Raw genomic sequence first — 13,264 nt, forward strand, 5'->3', positions numbered from 1 at the left:
GGGATGTCAGAATGGGAGGAAAGACATTGCCAAACTTACGGTATTGATGACACAACCTTGCTCTCAGAAACACCAGATGAGATGAAGGAAATGCTCAGGAAAATCGAAGAAGCCAGCAATGAGGCAGGCCTGAGGGTCAACAAAGGGAAAACGAAAATAATGATAATCGATAGGGAGCAAAAGAACAGACCTGAACTGAAATATTGGAGATTGATGGTATAGAGGTTGTGCAGGACTTTGTGTACATTGGTTCATTAATAAGTAATACCAAATCAGGGAAGCTCAGCTGGAGAAATCGCTCAGCTGTTGAAATCAGGAGAAAGTCAGCTATAGCAAAGATGGCAATGGGAAAGCTCAACTGGATATGGAAAAGCTACAACATTACAAAGGCCACAAAGCTGAGAATAGTAAAAACGCTGGTCTTCTCCATCTTCCTGTATGCTTCAGAGTGCTGGACAATACGCAAGGCAGATCAAGATAAAATTGACGCATTCAAAATGTACTGCTACAGACGCATGCTAAGGATATCATGGCTCCAGAAAAGAACAAACACGTCAATACTTCAACAACTGGGTGTAAAGGAAAGGCTAAGCACAGTCATCAGGAGATGAATACTGCGCTACTTCGGACACACCATGAGACAGGACAACTTGGAAAAGTTGACAGTCCAAGGCCACATAGATGGCAAGAAGGGAAGGGGAAGATCATCCACCCAATACATGGACTTGATCAAGAAAACTGCCAAAATGTCACTGGGAGAGTGCACAAGAAAGGCTGAGGAAGTGAGGACAGAGATAGCTGGAGGGAACTGGTTGTGGGGATTTTGTAGTCGCAATGTCCGGATACAGGCAAGCGAGGAAGAAGAAGAAGAAGAAGATGAATTTTTAGAAATTCAAATTCTCAATGAAAGAAGATCAAAATTTTGTAAAATTGAGATGGAAATTTGAAATTTGGTTTATGCTACACTTATTTTTCATCACCCGAATTGATTGGTGGTGATTTCGAGCCCTTATAATAAGGTATCCAGTAGATTTTGTAATTTTCCAGTTTCACTAAAAGTGTCATAAAAAGAGGCCAAAATAAAATTCTGTTTTTTTTTCAGCTCGGGAAAGTCCCAAAATCTGCGAGAGGCTCTGAAATGACTCAATTTGAGCAGTCAAAATTAAGGTACTTAAGTAAGTATAAACCCAATGTCTCGATTTCATCAAACTTTGATCGTTTTTTTTTTTTTTTTTTTTTTTTTTTTAATAAATCTTTGAACGGTTTGAAAAACTCATCAAAAATTCAAAAATGGAATCCAACTTTCGAAATTCAGCTTTTGGTGGTGTACTTTTGAATGCTCTTTTAATTTTAATTTTTTTTTCCAAAACATTTTTTGATGATTGGAATTTTTTGAAGCTTTGAACGAGGAGAGAGGATCGTAAAAAAACTTTGATTAGAGTGTAAAAAGCTCTTAAAGTTGAACCCAAGCTCAGTCTTGCCACTTTTAACTTTCATAAATCGATTGATAGCGGTTTTGAGATGTTTTACAGTTTCCAGTAAATTTGTAGGTTTAGTTTTTAAAATTTTGTCAATAATCCTGGATCTGTTGAAATTCAACTACTACACTCTTCAAACGTTTGATCGTTTTTGCAGCCTTTTAAAACCAATTTGGGTATAAATTTATGAAGTTTTATACTCAAAATTGCTCAAAACAGTTGTTATGAATGATTTGATAGAATAAAAGTAAAGTGCAACTGTTCTAAATTTTAGCAAAATCAAATTTATTGTTAAATTTTCTGATCGGCGGTCAACTTTGAATCTTCATTTCAAAAATTTTGTGAATTTAAAAAAATTAAATATGTGTAATCTTTCTTTTCTCATTAGGCCACTTAGTTACCTATAATTTAAAAATTGAAGGAACAATATCATCCTAATATATTCTCAAAAAAAAAAAATTGTTTTTATTTGCAAAAATATTCGTACCAAATTCGAAATACTCGTACTCACATCGTTTTATAACTTTTTAATTCGGTATTTTAAATTCAATAAATAAACTTTACAAAATCTCTACCTATATAATTAGCTAGATCTACGTAGGTGTAATTATTACCTAATACGTAGGTCTACTTATACCCATTTTCTTATTGAGCATCTTGTAAATATTTTGTCAATAATAATTTAGAGTCTCTGGACACAATTTCTACCAATTTTTGCTTAACTACTGGGTGCAGGTACTCGTTGACCAACCAATTGATTCCGTAATTGACGTAGCGATGGCTGCCTACATCGAGACTCACAACACTGAAAAAATTTAATGAGAAATAATTTTGATTATTTTTTAACGTTCAACTGACAAATTGTAAGTTTCGTATTCTTTAAGTACTTAAGTAACTAACTAGTGGTATAGTTTTCAACTTACGGATTGACGAATTCCATTCCCAAAAGTTTCATCTTGTTGTCTTCTTCCACAACAGCGCTCATTTTAGTCGGAGCGTCGTTCAAAATGATGGCAATACTTTTACGAATGGTGAATAAATTCAACGGTTTGATCATCACATCGTAATAATACTGTGAAATAAATCAAAAAGGATTATTTTTTATGCAAAATTAAATTATGAACATGAAATAAAATAGGCAATATTTCTTTGATTAAAATTATTTTAAAATATAGGTACGTTAGTAAAAGGCGAATGAATACCGTCTGAGTTGCAGTCTAGTCAAATGGATTGCCTATCTCGTTTGAAATTGATGTGAAATCGGTAAATTTTCTCCCAAAGTAGGTAGCTAGGTATAGGTACCTAATACTAATACCTATTTATCAATTTAGTGGATTGAATCCAAATTTTTCTAATAATTTTTTTTACTAAACTTCGATGAATTTTGTTCAATTTTTTTGGTTCTTTTTAAAATTTACATACTTTAAAAGCGAATTTAAACATGAAAATATTAAGACAAAAAATTTCCAAAAAAAAAAAAAAAAAAAGGAAATCGAATGTTTATTGTTTTATAGGTAACTATTAAAGTTCGAATGGCTTTTGTTTGTATTTATTTTTTAAAAAAATATTTTAAATAGACCAACTCCTCAAATCGATCAAGTTTTGATGAAAAATAATACCCATTTTTAAGTTGCAATCAAAAAATAATCTGCATCGTGGCCTCGTTGTTTAAAAATCCAAGATTTAAACTCTTTGGAGAAATTTTAGATCAGTAGGGAACCATTTTTGGGAAACTGACAAAGCTTCCAGTTATATTAATTAAAAATCGAACCATACGTATTTGTATTTAATAATTACCCTCAATTCGGTGAATTTATACTGAGTGAAGGCGTACAATTTATTATAGTGAATGCCTTTCGATTGTCCATAAGTGTCGAGCGTATTAGCTCCTTCAACACGTTTCAGTTTGAAAGTTATTGGAACAGCAGGTATCTGTAAATTAAATTTCGAGATGAATAAATTTCACAAAAACAAATTATACGTAATATCTAATTATTCGCATTAGATAATTGTTAAGCTGAACCTATATTCGAATAAATATGATACCTACCACGTTGATGGTCAAGTCAGGATTATTCGCAGGAATTACACGTCCATTTTGTTCAAGTTGAGCTTGAGCTTTTTCAACCGCCTTATTAACGTATTTTGTTAAATCTCCAAATACCAATCTATTGGGAAAACATTTGTAAAATTTTGATCGAACTGGATGATGAATTTAATATTGTACCGGATATTTGTGAGAACAATATAGACTTACTTTTTTTGGTTATTCCATCCTCCAAAACCTACTTTAGCATCTTTCTGAACGAGTTTCTGGGTATTCACGTTACCAGGATTTTTCTTCCAGAAATTCGCGAATTGTGGGAAATTCTTTTGCAAACCGTTGAACTTGTTAACGAGCGATTGAGGCATGAAACTGCCAACAGATGGGTCATCTAAATCGAATTGTGGACCGCTGGATTCCATATCTTCCATTTCATTGTTATTTTCCAAATTTTTAATGTGCTCTAATAAGGAATCTTGATCAAATTTGAATAAATCTATTTCTTTGTCATCGGATTGGTGTTTTGGTGAGGATTTTTTCTGCGGTGGGAAACTCTTCATGAGCGATTCCAAGTTGATATTTTTCGTTAGTGATTTCAAGTCTAAGAACTTTGCGAAGACGTTGACGAGGTTTTGGGTTTCGGGGTTTTTGGAGGCTGAGATCAACGATTCGAGGTAGTCTTGGGCGAATTTGAACGAATCTTCGTATAAGTTTTGGCTGCCGACGAGGGCGTTGGATGGTTGTGGTTTTGGAGCGTTTTCGGGGAAGCTTTTTGTATCTTCTGAATCATTAGAATCGTCGTCTGCATCTGATTCGTCCTCATTCTTGTCAAGGGTTTCGTTCTTTTCGTCATTTTGAGTTTCTTTGTTACTTTCGTTGTCTTTTTCATCAGCTCCGTCTTCCTCTTCCTCTTCATCATCATCTTCATCATCATTTACTTCGTTTCCATTTTTTTTAGAGTTTTCGTTCTCTTCTTTTTTTGGGTTTTCTTCTTCTTCCTCATCTTCTTCTCCTTCTTCTTCTTCTTCATTTTCTTCGTTTAATTCGTCGTTTTTTTCTTCAAACTCATCATCATTGAGCTGTACAAGTGGATTCACACCCACCTTATCATATCCATCCTGCTCTACTTCATCATTTTCCAATCCTCGCATCAAATCTTTAAAAACACCCGGAAATTTCACATGGTCAAATCCTCCTTCTTTAATCTCCCTGTTAAGACGCGGATCACGCTGCACCAAACTCTTGGCATTAATCAACGCGCCACAAAACAACAACAACACCAACTTTGTCAACATTTTGAAACAGTTTTCTTTTCACAACGTGTAACTATATGGTACCCGAACAAATTTCGAATTTCTTTCACCAACTGAACATAAATATTGAAATATACTTTCTAAAGTGATTCTTCAATTAGTTCAATTTCGCTGATAAGATTTTTATTCAGCTCAAGTGCTCTCCAAGTCGTATTTCGTATTATTTTTTTTAACCACGACGTTCAAGTACCAGAGGTATTTACGTGTCGGTGGTAGATAGGATACGTAGGTACCTACAGCAATTATATGAACCGATAATGTGTGTCGCTTTTTCTAAGTATATGAGATTAGTCAAGTGTCAGTGAGAGTTTCAATCGTGGCCATTGTTTTTCAGAATGTTTACACGTCAGCATTGTGTCTTGTCTGTGTATAGGTCTTTGAAATTAAAAAATAGTGTGATCGATGAAGAGTTACCGAGAAAATGTAGCCTATGTGGGATTTTAACTGGTAGTAGAAAGAGGTTTACTGCGGTGATCTCATCGCTCTAATTGGAGTACGAGAGATTTCTCAAAAGATTTTGATTGATTGATTTCATCACCAAATTTGAGCCTATTTTTAGGGATGAAATTATATACCTAGATGTTTCTTGGAAGGGGGAGGAGGGTTCGATTGAAAATTTTCCCGACTGATATAGGGGAATAACACCAAATTTGCCGATTGATATCATATCTTCATATGATTTAAAAATGTTCATTTTCTGTTTTGTAATTTTGGGGGCCCAAATGTGATTTTTTTTTATTATAAAACAAAAAACAATAATCAGCCTGAGCAAAGCAGAGGTGAACATTTTTTGAAAATGTTATTTCGAGAGGCCTAAAAACGATGTTTTTTTTTAGGAATGTTGATTTTGAAAAAAAAGAGGACAGGCCAGAGCGAAGTGAGAGTGGAAACTTTTGAAAATTTGCATTTTGAGAGAACTAAAAATGATGTTTTTTTTTTGTAAGGAGTTTATTTTTTGGCTTTTAAAATTTTTGAATTTGAGAGATTTTTTAGGATGTTAATTTTGAAATAGAAATAGAGAACAGGTCCAAAGTGAGGGAGAAAGCTCTTGAAAATTTGTATTTCGAGAGGCATAAAAGCGATACTTTTCATACGAGAAGTTTATTATTTTTTCATTTTAAAATTTTCAAAATTGAATGATATATTTTTTGAGAAATTTCATTGTTGAAAAAGAAACGAAAACAACCCCAAGCGAAGCGATGGGCAAAAGTTTTCAAAAATCTGTATTTTGAGAAGTAAAAAAACAGGATTTTCTTTCATCAAAGGTCCTTCCTTTACCAGGCTCTCCAGAAAGCGCGAGCCTGGGCCTGGGGTGAGTTGTTCCTTTTGCTCCCCCCCTCTTGGTGGCTCCTTTCATCACGAGTGACGATTAAGATAATTTCTAGGGAGTTCCAAAAATTCATGCAACTTGAACTGCGGCTGATTATTAAATATACCCTAAGTACACTACTTTTTTTGAGAAAAGTTGAGAAAGTATCTAAAAATGCAGCAGTACAGTGGATAGAGTTTCAAGCCATATACACTAAATTATTCAACTTTTAGCGAATTGAAAACATTTTAATTTGACTCATTTTTCATTTCAAAAAATCAATATTTGATTGAATAAAATTCTTAGAAAGCTGCAATCCGATTCACAACCTTGATTTTTCAAGATCGATTAGGTGTAGTTTCAAATCTTTGACGAGTTTCCACTGTAAATTTTTTTTAGAAGATTTTTTGTTCAATTTTTTTTCCAAAAAGATTTTTTTCAATCACATACGGAAATCTTTTTGAAAAAAAAATCATAAAAACATTCTCAGCCAGTTGGGTAATCTAGGCTAATTGTTGGAGAAATTTTTTTCTGATTCTTCTCCCTGTCAAAAAGATTGATATATTGTTGAGGGAAAAAAGTTTCTTTTTATAGAGTTCTAAAATAGGTAGCTCACAGTTTTTCTACGAGTATCCAAAATCTCAACGAGAGAGGGCTTGAAAAATTGGCTTTGTTTGCTAAACTACTTACCAAATTTTGATAGCTCATATCTCGTCAAGACTGTCCAAACATGATTAAATCTGTTAGCAGGCTCTTAAAAAAAAAATTATAGAAAATTCAAAATTATTAATTGAAATTTGAAAAATGGATTTAAACTTGCAAGATGAAAGCTCAACTTTTCATGACGAGTACAAAAGTTGAAACCTGACATTCAAAAATCTGAAGAAATTGCACCGAAGACACTTTTTTTATTCCCTTCTATAACATATCTACTTACTTAATAATTTTCAAAATGTGATCTTAACTTTATAACATGTCTCAAAAGCACAAGGACCCCTCAATTTTGACCAAATTTGGAAAAATGAAAAACAAAGTGAAGTAGAATATCGATTGTTATCAATTTGAAGACATTGAATTTGAGTATTGGGTAATTTTTTCGATTCAGTCCTTCTAAAATCTCCTCTACATTTGTGACCTTGACCTCTTATAGAAATGGTACAAAATGGAGGGGGGATGTTAAATGATCGAAATAATACAACGAACGATGGTTGGATCTGATCAGATTCCAACATTCTAGGGATCTAATTTGACCCGACAAGATTTGACTAAATTTAATCTGATCTGGTCAGATGAAAGTTTTGATCGGATTGGATCTGTTTAGACCTGATCAGATCCAATAGAGGAGGCCTGAATTCCTAGAAAGTTTCAATTGGAGTAGATCTGTATTCAGACCTGATCATGATCCATTATCATAGGCGAGCATTTCCCCACAGCTCTAACATCTGACTAGATCGCTAATCATGATCAGAGTTTCTATTGGATTACGTAGATGTGTTTAAACCTGATGATCAGATTCAACCATTCCCATATAAGAAGTGATAATAAATATCGAATTAAAACTTCTCAAAGACGCTGATAAAGTCGAAGCCAAGATCAAAATTTGAGCCACCCATTCAAACCTTGCAGGAGGAGAATTTCAAAATGGGTGTGAACATATAGGTTGTTGAGATCTCTGATTGACTGATTCCGATTGGTACAGGTAGCCAAAATTTCCAAAAATGCAATCAGTTTTGGTTTTTGAGTCTTTATTTCAGAAACCACAAAGAAGGTGCCCTAATAGAAAAAATACTAGTAAAAATCCAATAAGTATGGGCATGCCCATATTGGATTTTTAAAATTTTGGAAATAATTCATCAAGTTTTCCTCTTGAGAGCTTAATTTTTGTTAGTTCGAGCCCCCAGTCATTTTCTGAGGCTTTAATAAACTGAATTTTGGTTTTGGCCTTTGGGTCTCAACTGATTTCAGAATCAAAATCGGAATCAGCTCCTTGAAAAATTCACATTTCGATTTCTATATCCGTATCATTTTTTCGATAAATTGAAATTTTGTCATCCTTCTACCCCCCCTCTCTTCATCAGAGGTCAAACATTCGATTATTTTTTAAATACTCGTATATGACCCCTTCAATGCACCTTCGATCTAACCCATTTCAGAAAAAAATCTTTGAAGATGACATACAAAATTCCTTCCTCCTCTCCTTTTACTAATAATTGGGGAAAAAAGTGCAGGGGCACCAAATTTTTTACCTGTGGAACGAAGACAAGTAGGTATTTCAAAAATTTCTGAATTGATCAGTAAGTCGGTAGAAATTTGACCAGAACTAAGCTTACAGAGGCTGAATTTCATTTATGCCTTTTTTAATGGAATGTTTAAAAATCTACTAACCCAGAAACTTGCTGAAGACTTCAGAGACTTGAGAGCTGTTTGATAAACCACAAAAAATCGACTTCAAAAGTTAAAAGTACATACTAGGTTGAAACCAAATTTCAGATTTTCAACTCAATTTGATCAAATTTTTATCATTTTATGGAAACTATCACAATTTGAATTTCAAAAAAAAAAAAAAAAACAACAAATTTGGTTAATTTTTTACAACATTTGCTTTGCGAATTTTCGAAAATTTCCTAAATTTCAATGTCATGATTATCTAAATATTTTATTTTAAAAAAAAGATTTTCAATTCTTGAAAAGTTGTAAAAAAAAATTGAAAAATAGCCAGATACATATTCTTGTTTCGAGGCCCCTCAATTTAAAAAAATGCTATTCAAGTGGCTCTTATTTGTTATGATTAAAAATGATACCTACTCATCTACCTAATAAAAAAATACATGTACAAATATGTACCTAAAATCGTTTTCCCAATTGTTTGCTCATTTTGAAATTTGTCTGAGTTTGGAAGTTGAAATTTGATCTGAGTTTGAAAATTGAATTTCAAGATACGATATTCTTTAAAACAAAAGACTTCTCATCAATTTTAATACCTCTTATTTTTTAATTTTTTTTTTTAGTAGGAACTAGCAAGCCTTCTAGAGAGCAGAAGAGGAGGGAGTGATGAGTGTGAACTGATTTTTCATACTTATCATGATCAGTCTCTAAACACTTTTTTTTCACAGATCATAATTTTTTCTCTTAAGAACTTGACTTTTTACTCTGGCAAGTTATCTAAAATTTAAAAAAAAGCATTAAAGGGTACCCCCGGATAAGATAGGCAAAATGCCCTTAACCTCAGATTTCGATGAAACTCATAGGGTATGTTTAGTACCCCCAAAAAATAATTTTGGGCCCATAACCCGCTCCCCACTCCACCCCCCTCAGGCAGGGGGGCCAAAAAACGCGTTTTTCAGGGGAAAAATTCTGCATCAGCGAGTAATTTAGATAAATTTATTCTGTAAACGAATATAGTTAGAGGATATATGGAGGTACCTCCCTGAATTTTTTCAGAATTTTTCATCGCATGGGTGGAGAAGGAGGGACAAAAGAAAACTTTAAATCGACATTACTCCGGAACGAAAAAACATACCAAAACGATTTTTTCGTCAAATATGTATTTTTAGGTCTACTTTCTATAGAAATCATCATTCGGCCATTTGGAGTGGTGGGTCAAGCTCAAAAGTTCAAAAAACTCTCAAAAAACCACGTTTTTTACGTTTTTCTCCAAAAATATGGACAAATGGCCGAAATCGAAGAGAACCGAGTTGTTCAGCGTGAAATTTTACCTCAGAATGTGTAATTGAAAATTCATTTATACCGCGCGATCGTACCGTAAAACTACACGCGCAGAAGTATTTTTGCTTATATGAATGTATCGAGATAGCTGAAAGGGTATTCCTGAGTAAAATAGGTGAAATCCCCCTGTCCTCAGATTTCTGAAACTTTAATGAAACATCGTTGGGTACCTTTCAAAAAAATGTTGAAGTCAAAAAAAATTCTCCCACCCTACTTCCTTTGCTCACAATAGCGAAAAAACGTTTCTGGTGGGGGGGAGGGATCATGCTTCAACGAGTTTTGAAAAAAAATCTGTATTCACTCAAAATATGTACTTGAAGAAGATATGATTCTAGCAACGTAAATTTTTTCAAAAATCGTTGACTCCCCAGGGGGAGGATATTGACAAAAGAAAATTTGAAGCTGCCGTATCTTCAAACCTAATTCATGCACATGAATTTTTTTCAGGAACATATCAGCATGAGTACTATAATTGGTATTTTTTTTTCAAATTTTCCCTCTAGGTGGGCCATCTTCAAAAACTCAAAAAACACTCAAAATTGTGTTTTTTGGGTCACGGCACCACAAAAAAAAGCGATCTGTAATTTTGCCTTCTGGCCTCCAAAAACAATAGAAAACGAACCAACTTCTTGAAACTCCAATTTTGGGGCCATAGGCACCCCCTCTCACAAATTTTGGGGCGAAAGTAGATTGACAATATGTGTATCGTTATCATTTATGAATCGAATTCGCTGAACACGAATATGAAATTTTATATGCAGTTGGATCCTCCTAACGGTCACATTGTGGAAACTAAAGGGGTTGCCCAAAAATTAGATTTTTTGTGAAAAATGCTTCATTATAGCGCAATTAACGCCATGCAAGTTCTTAATCAAGATTTTCTTGAATTACAAGTATTTTTCAAGTACATAGTATCTAACTCAAAACTATCAGAAAGGTTTCTTTTTGGTGTCGACCATTAAATTTTTATGTGAGTTACCTACCAAGTACATTGAAAACACAATAAGTATACCTACCTAGTAGATGGGTGGATCGCGAAATAATGGGGAAAATACTGTGAATTTTTATCAATTACAGCAAAAACCGTCATTTTGAGTTGAAAGTTGCACAGAAAAATTATAGCTCTAGAAGTGCCCCTAAAAGGAAAACATGGGCCCTCAAAATTGGGGGTATTTTCAAAAAACCGTGTTTTTTCACTGAAGCCCCTGTGCCCAATTTGTTTTGAGAAAAATTACGAATATCTTTCAATGTTTTTTCTTCATTATAGCGAAACATTTGCGAAGAAAATATTTTCAAAACCAACTATTAATACCCCCCCCCCCCAAAAAAAAAAAGATTTGCAAATTTTCAATCGCTCACTAGAACTATAAAAGTGCACTTGGATTTTGACAGCAATAGCATAGATCGACGCAGAATCTCAAATATGTATGTACGTTTTTTTGCTATTGTGAGCAAAGGAAGTAGGGTGGGAGAATTTTTTTTGACTTCAACATTTTTTTGAAAGGTACCCAACGATGCTTCATCAAAGTTTCAGAAATCTGAGGACAGGGGGATTTCACCTATTTTACTCAGAAATACCCTTTCAGCTATCTTGATACATTCATATAAGCAAAAATACTTCTGCGCGTGTAGTTTTACGGTATGATCGCGCGGTATGAATGAATTTTCAATTACACATTCTGAGGTAAAATTTCACGCTGAACAACTCGGTTCTCTTCGATTTCGGCCATTTGTCCATATTTTTGGAGAAAAACGTAAAAAACGTGGTTTTTTGAGAGTTTTTTGAACTTTTGAGCTTGACCCACCACTCCAAATGGCCGAATGATGATTTCTATAGAAAGTAGACCTAAAAATACATATTTGACGAAAAAATCGTTTTGGTATGTTTTTTCGTTCCGGAGTAATGTCGATTTAAAGTTTTCTTTTGTCCCTCCTTCTCCACCCATGCGATGAAAAATTCTGAAAAAATTCAGGGAGGTACCTCCATATATCCTCTAACTATATTCGTTTACAGAATAAATTTATCTAAATTACTCGCTGATGCAGAATTTTTCCCCTGAAAAACGCGTTTTTTGGCCCCCCTGCCTGAGGGGGGTGGAGTGGGGAGCGGGTTATGGGCCCAAAATTATTTTTTGGGGGTACTAAACATACCCTATGAGTTTCATCGGAATCTGAGGTTAAGGGCATTTTGCCTATCTTATCCGGGGGTACCCTTTTTTTTTTTTTTTAGACTGGAGGTATGTACTTATAATTTTTTTAAAGGATTTTTTAAATATGTCTTGAGTGGGTTGGATGGGTAAATTAAGTACAATATTTTTGCAATAGGTACCTAAATATTACGATTTGAGCATGGAGCTGATATCAATAATATAAAAATAAAAAAATATCACGCGGATAGGGTATGTCAGATTTTTTTTAGATCCCAAAATCTTTTTAAAAAAATATTCGAATTCTTGTCTGTTCACCTTTACCTTTACTCGTACATTAAAAAATAAACAAAACATCACAAATATATAAAATCTAAACTTTATCGCATTATAAGTAATACACGTGTAATGAAATCACAATCTTAAAATGAAACGTTACAAAAAAAATGAATAAAAGTAAAAAAAAGTCATTTTTTGCAGCAGGTATTCTGTTGAAATAGGTGGGTGTAATATTTCAATGCTGTGATGATGCGGCTCCTATATGAATTACGGTTCCTATATACGATTGCAGTTCCTTTTCTAATTGAGATAAAAGTATAGTTTTGAAAATCGTAGTAAACGTCTTCAATATGTAATTAAGAACCCTATCTTTAAATTTACTGCTATCCAGTTGTATTGTTAAAGTCCTGCGAATTGAAAAACATCACACGGTTAATCGAAACAATTATTATTCTCTCGAATCATTCGACAATTTGTGGGGAAATACTTACTTCGCAGTGACCAATTTTAAACCAGTTAGTTCGATTTCTCTATCGGTGATTTTCAGCTGGAATTCTACGCTGACTAAGAGCTTTGTTACGGCACCTTTGCAAACGCCGTCTGCCGAGATTTTGTAGATATTCGATTGGAAGTCGTAAATGAACTGGAAATGAAAAATAAAAAAGGTCGTTAGATTGGTGGTTTTGTACGTCGAATGGTATTGAAATTGAAAAGTGTCTGTTTCAAATTTGTCGACGTTTTTGTGTCGTCGAAAAAATTACACGTCTTTGTCATCGTGTCATGGGTAGGTACCTAAATTATAAGAGGTTTCGCGAAATAAAAAAAAATATATCGACTCTTGAAATTATCTAAAGAACGAACGAAGAACCACTTAATCGTGTGTGAGTAATTTTTTTTCTTTTATTTTATTTTACAAAGAAAAAAAATAAGAAGGTCGCGTCGAGTAGAATTCGTACGAGTAATACCTC

At 33.7% G+C, this 13,264-nt stretch overlaps 2 protein-coding genes across 3 annotated transcripts in view; both read right to left on the bottom strand.

The window, feature by feature from the left end:
• Window positions 1-1,990: 1,990 nt before the first annotated feature.
• LOC135838874 (VID27-like protein) lies at window positions 1,991-4,927 on the bottom strand. Its single transcript, XM_065354679.1, has 5 exons — window positions 3,736-4,927; window positions 3,529-3,646; window positions 3,276-3,410; window positions 2,402-2,550; window positions 1,991-2,283 (listed from the first exon to the last, which is right to left on the bottom strand). Exons 1-5 carry the CDS (start codon window positions 4,815-4,817, stop codon window positions 2,124-2,126), a joined length of 1,644 nt encoding a protein of 547 aa, XP_065210751.1. The 5' UTR covers window positions 4,818-4,927; the 3' UTR covers window positions 1,991-2,123.
• Window positions 4,928-12,380: 7,453 nt separating this feature from the next.
• Window positions 12,381-13,264, bottom strand: part of LOC135838320 (uncharacterized) — a 47,611-nt gene continuing 46,727 nt past the window's right edge. For both annotated transcript variants that reach the window (XM_065353903.1, XM_065353902.1), the window contains exons 4-5: window positions 12,788-12,939; window positions 12,381-12,703 (exon numbers count right to left, since the gene is read on the bottom strand). In XM_065353903.1, coding sequence (XP_065209975.1) covers window positions 12,532-12,703; window positions 12,788-12,939 — 324 coding nt within the window. In that variant the 3' untranslated portion in view covers window positions 12,381-12,531. The remainder of the gene's footprint in view (window positions 12,704-12,787; window positions 12,940-13,264) is intronic.

Source organism: Planococcus citri, chromosome 3 (assembly GCF_950023065.1).
Source record: "Planococcus citri chromosome 3, ihPlaCitr1.1, whole genome shotgun sequence".
Taxonomy (NCBI): domain Eukaryota; kingdom Metazoa; phylum Arthropoda; class Insecta; order Hemiptera; family Pseudococcidae; genus Planococcus; species Planococcus citri.

Coding starts and splice junctions, on each gene's coding strand:
- LOC135838874 (XM_065354679.1), bottom strand. CDS start 4,817: ATGTTGACAAAGTTGGTGTTGTTGTTGTTTTGTGGCGCGTTGATTAAT. Junction 3,411..3,528: donor CTGACTTGACCATCAACGTG/GTAGGTATCATA, acceptor TTTAATTTACAG/ATACCTGCTGTTCCAATAAC. Junction 2,551..3,275: donor ATAAATTCACCGAATTGAGG/GTAATTATTAAA, acceptor TTTATTTCACAG/TATTATTACGATGTGATGAT.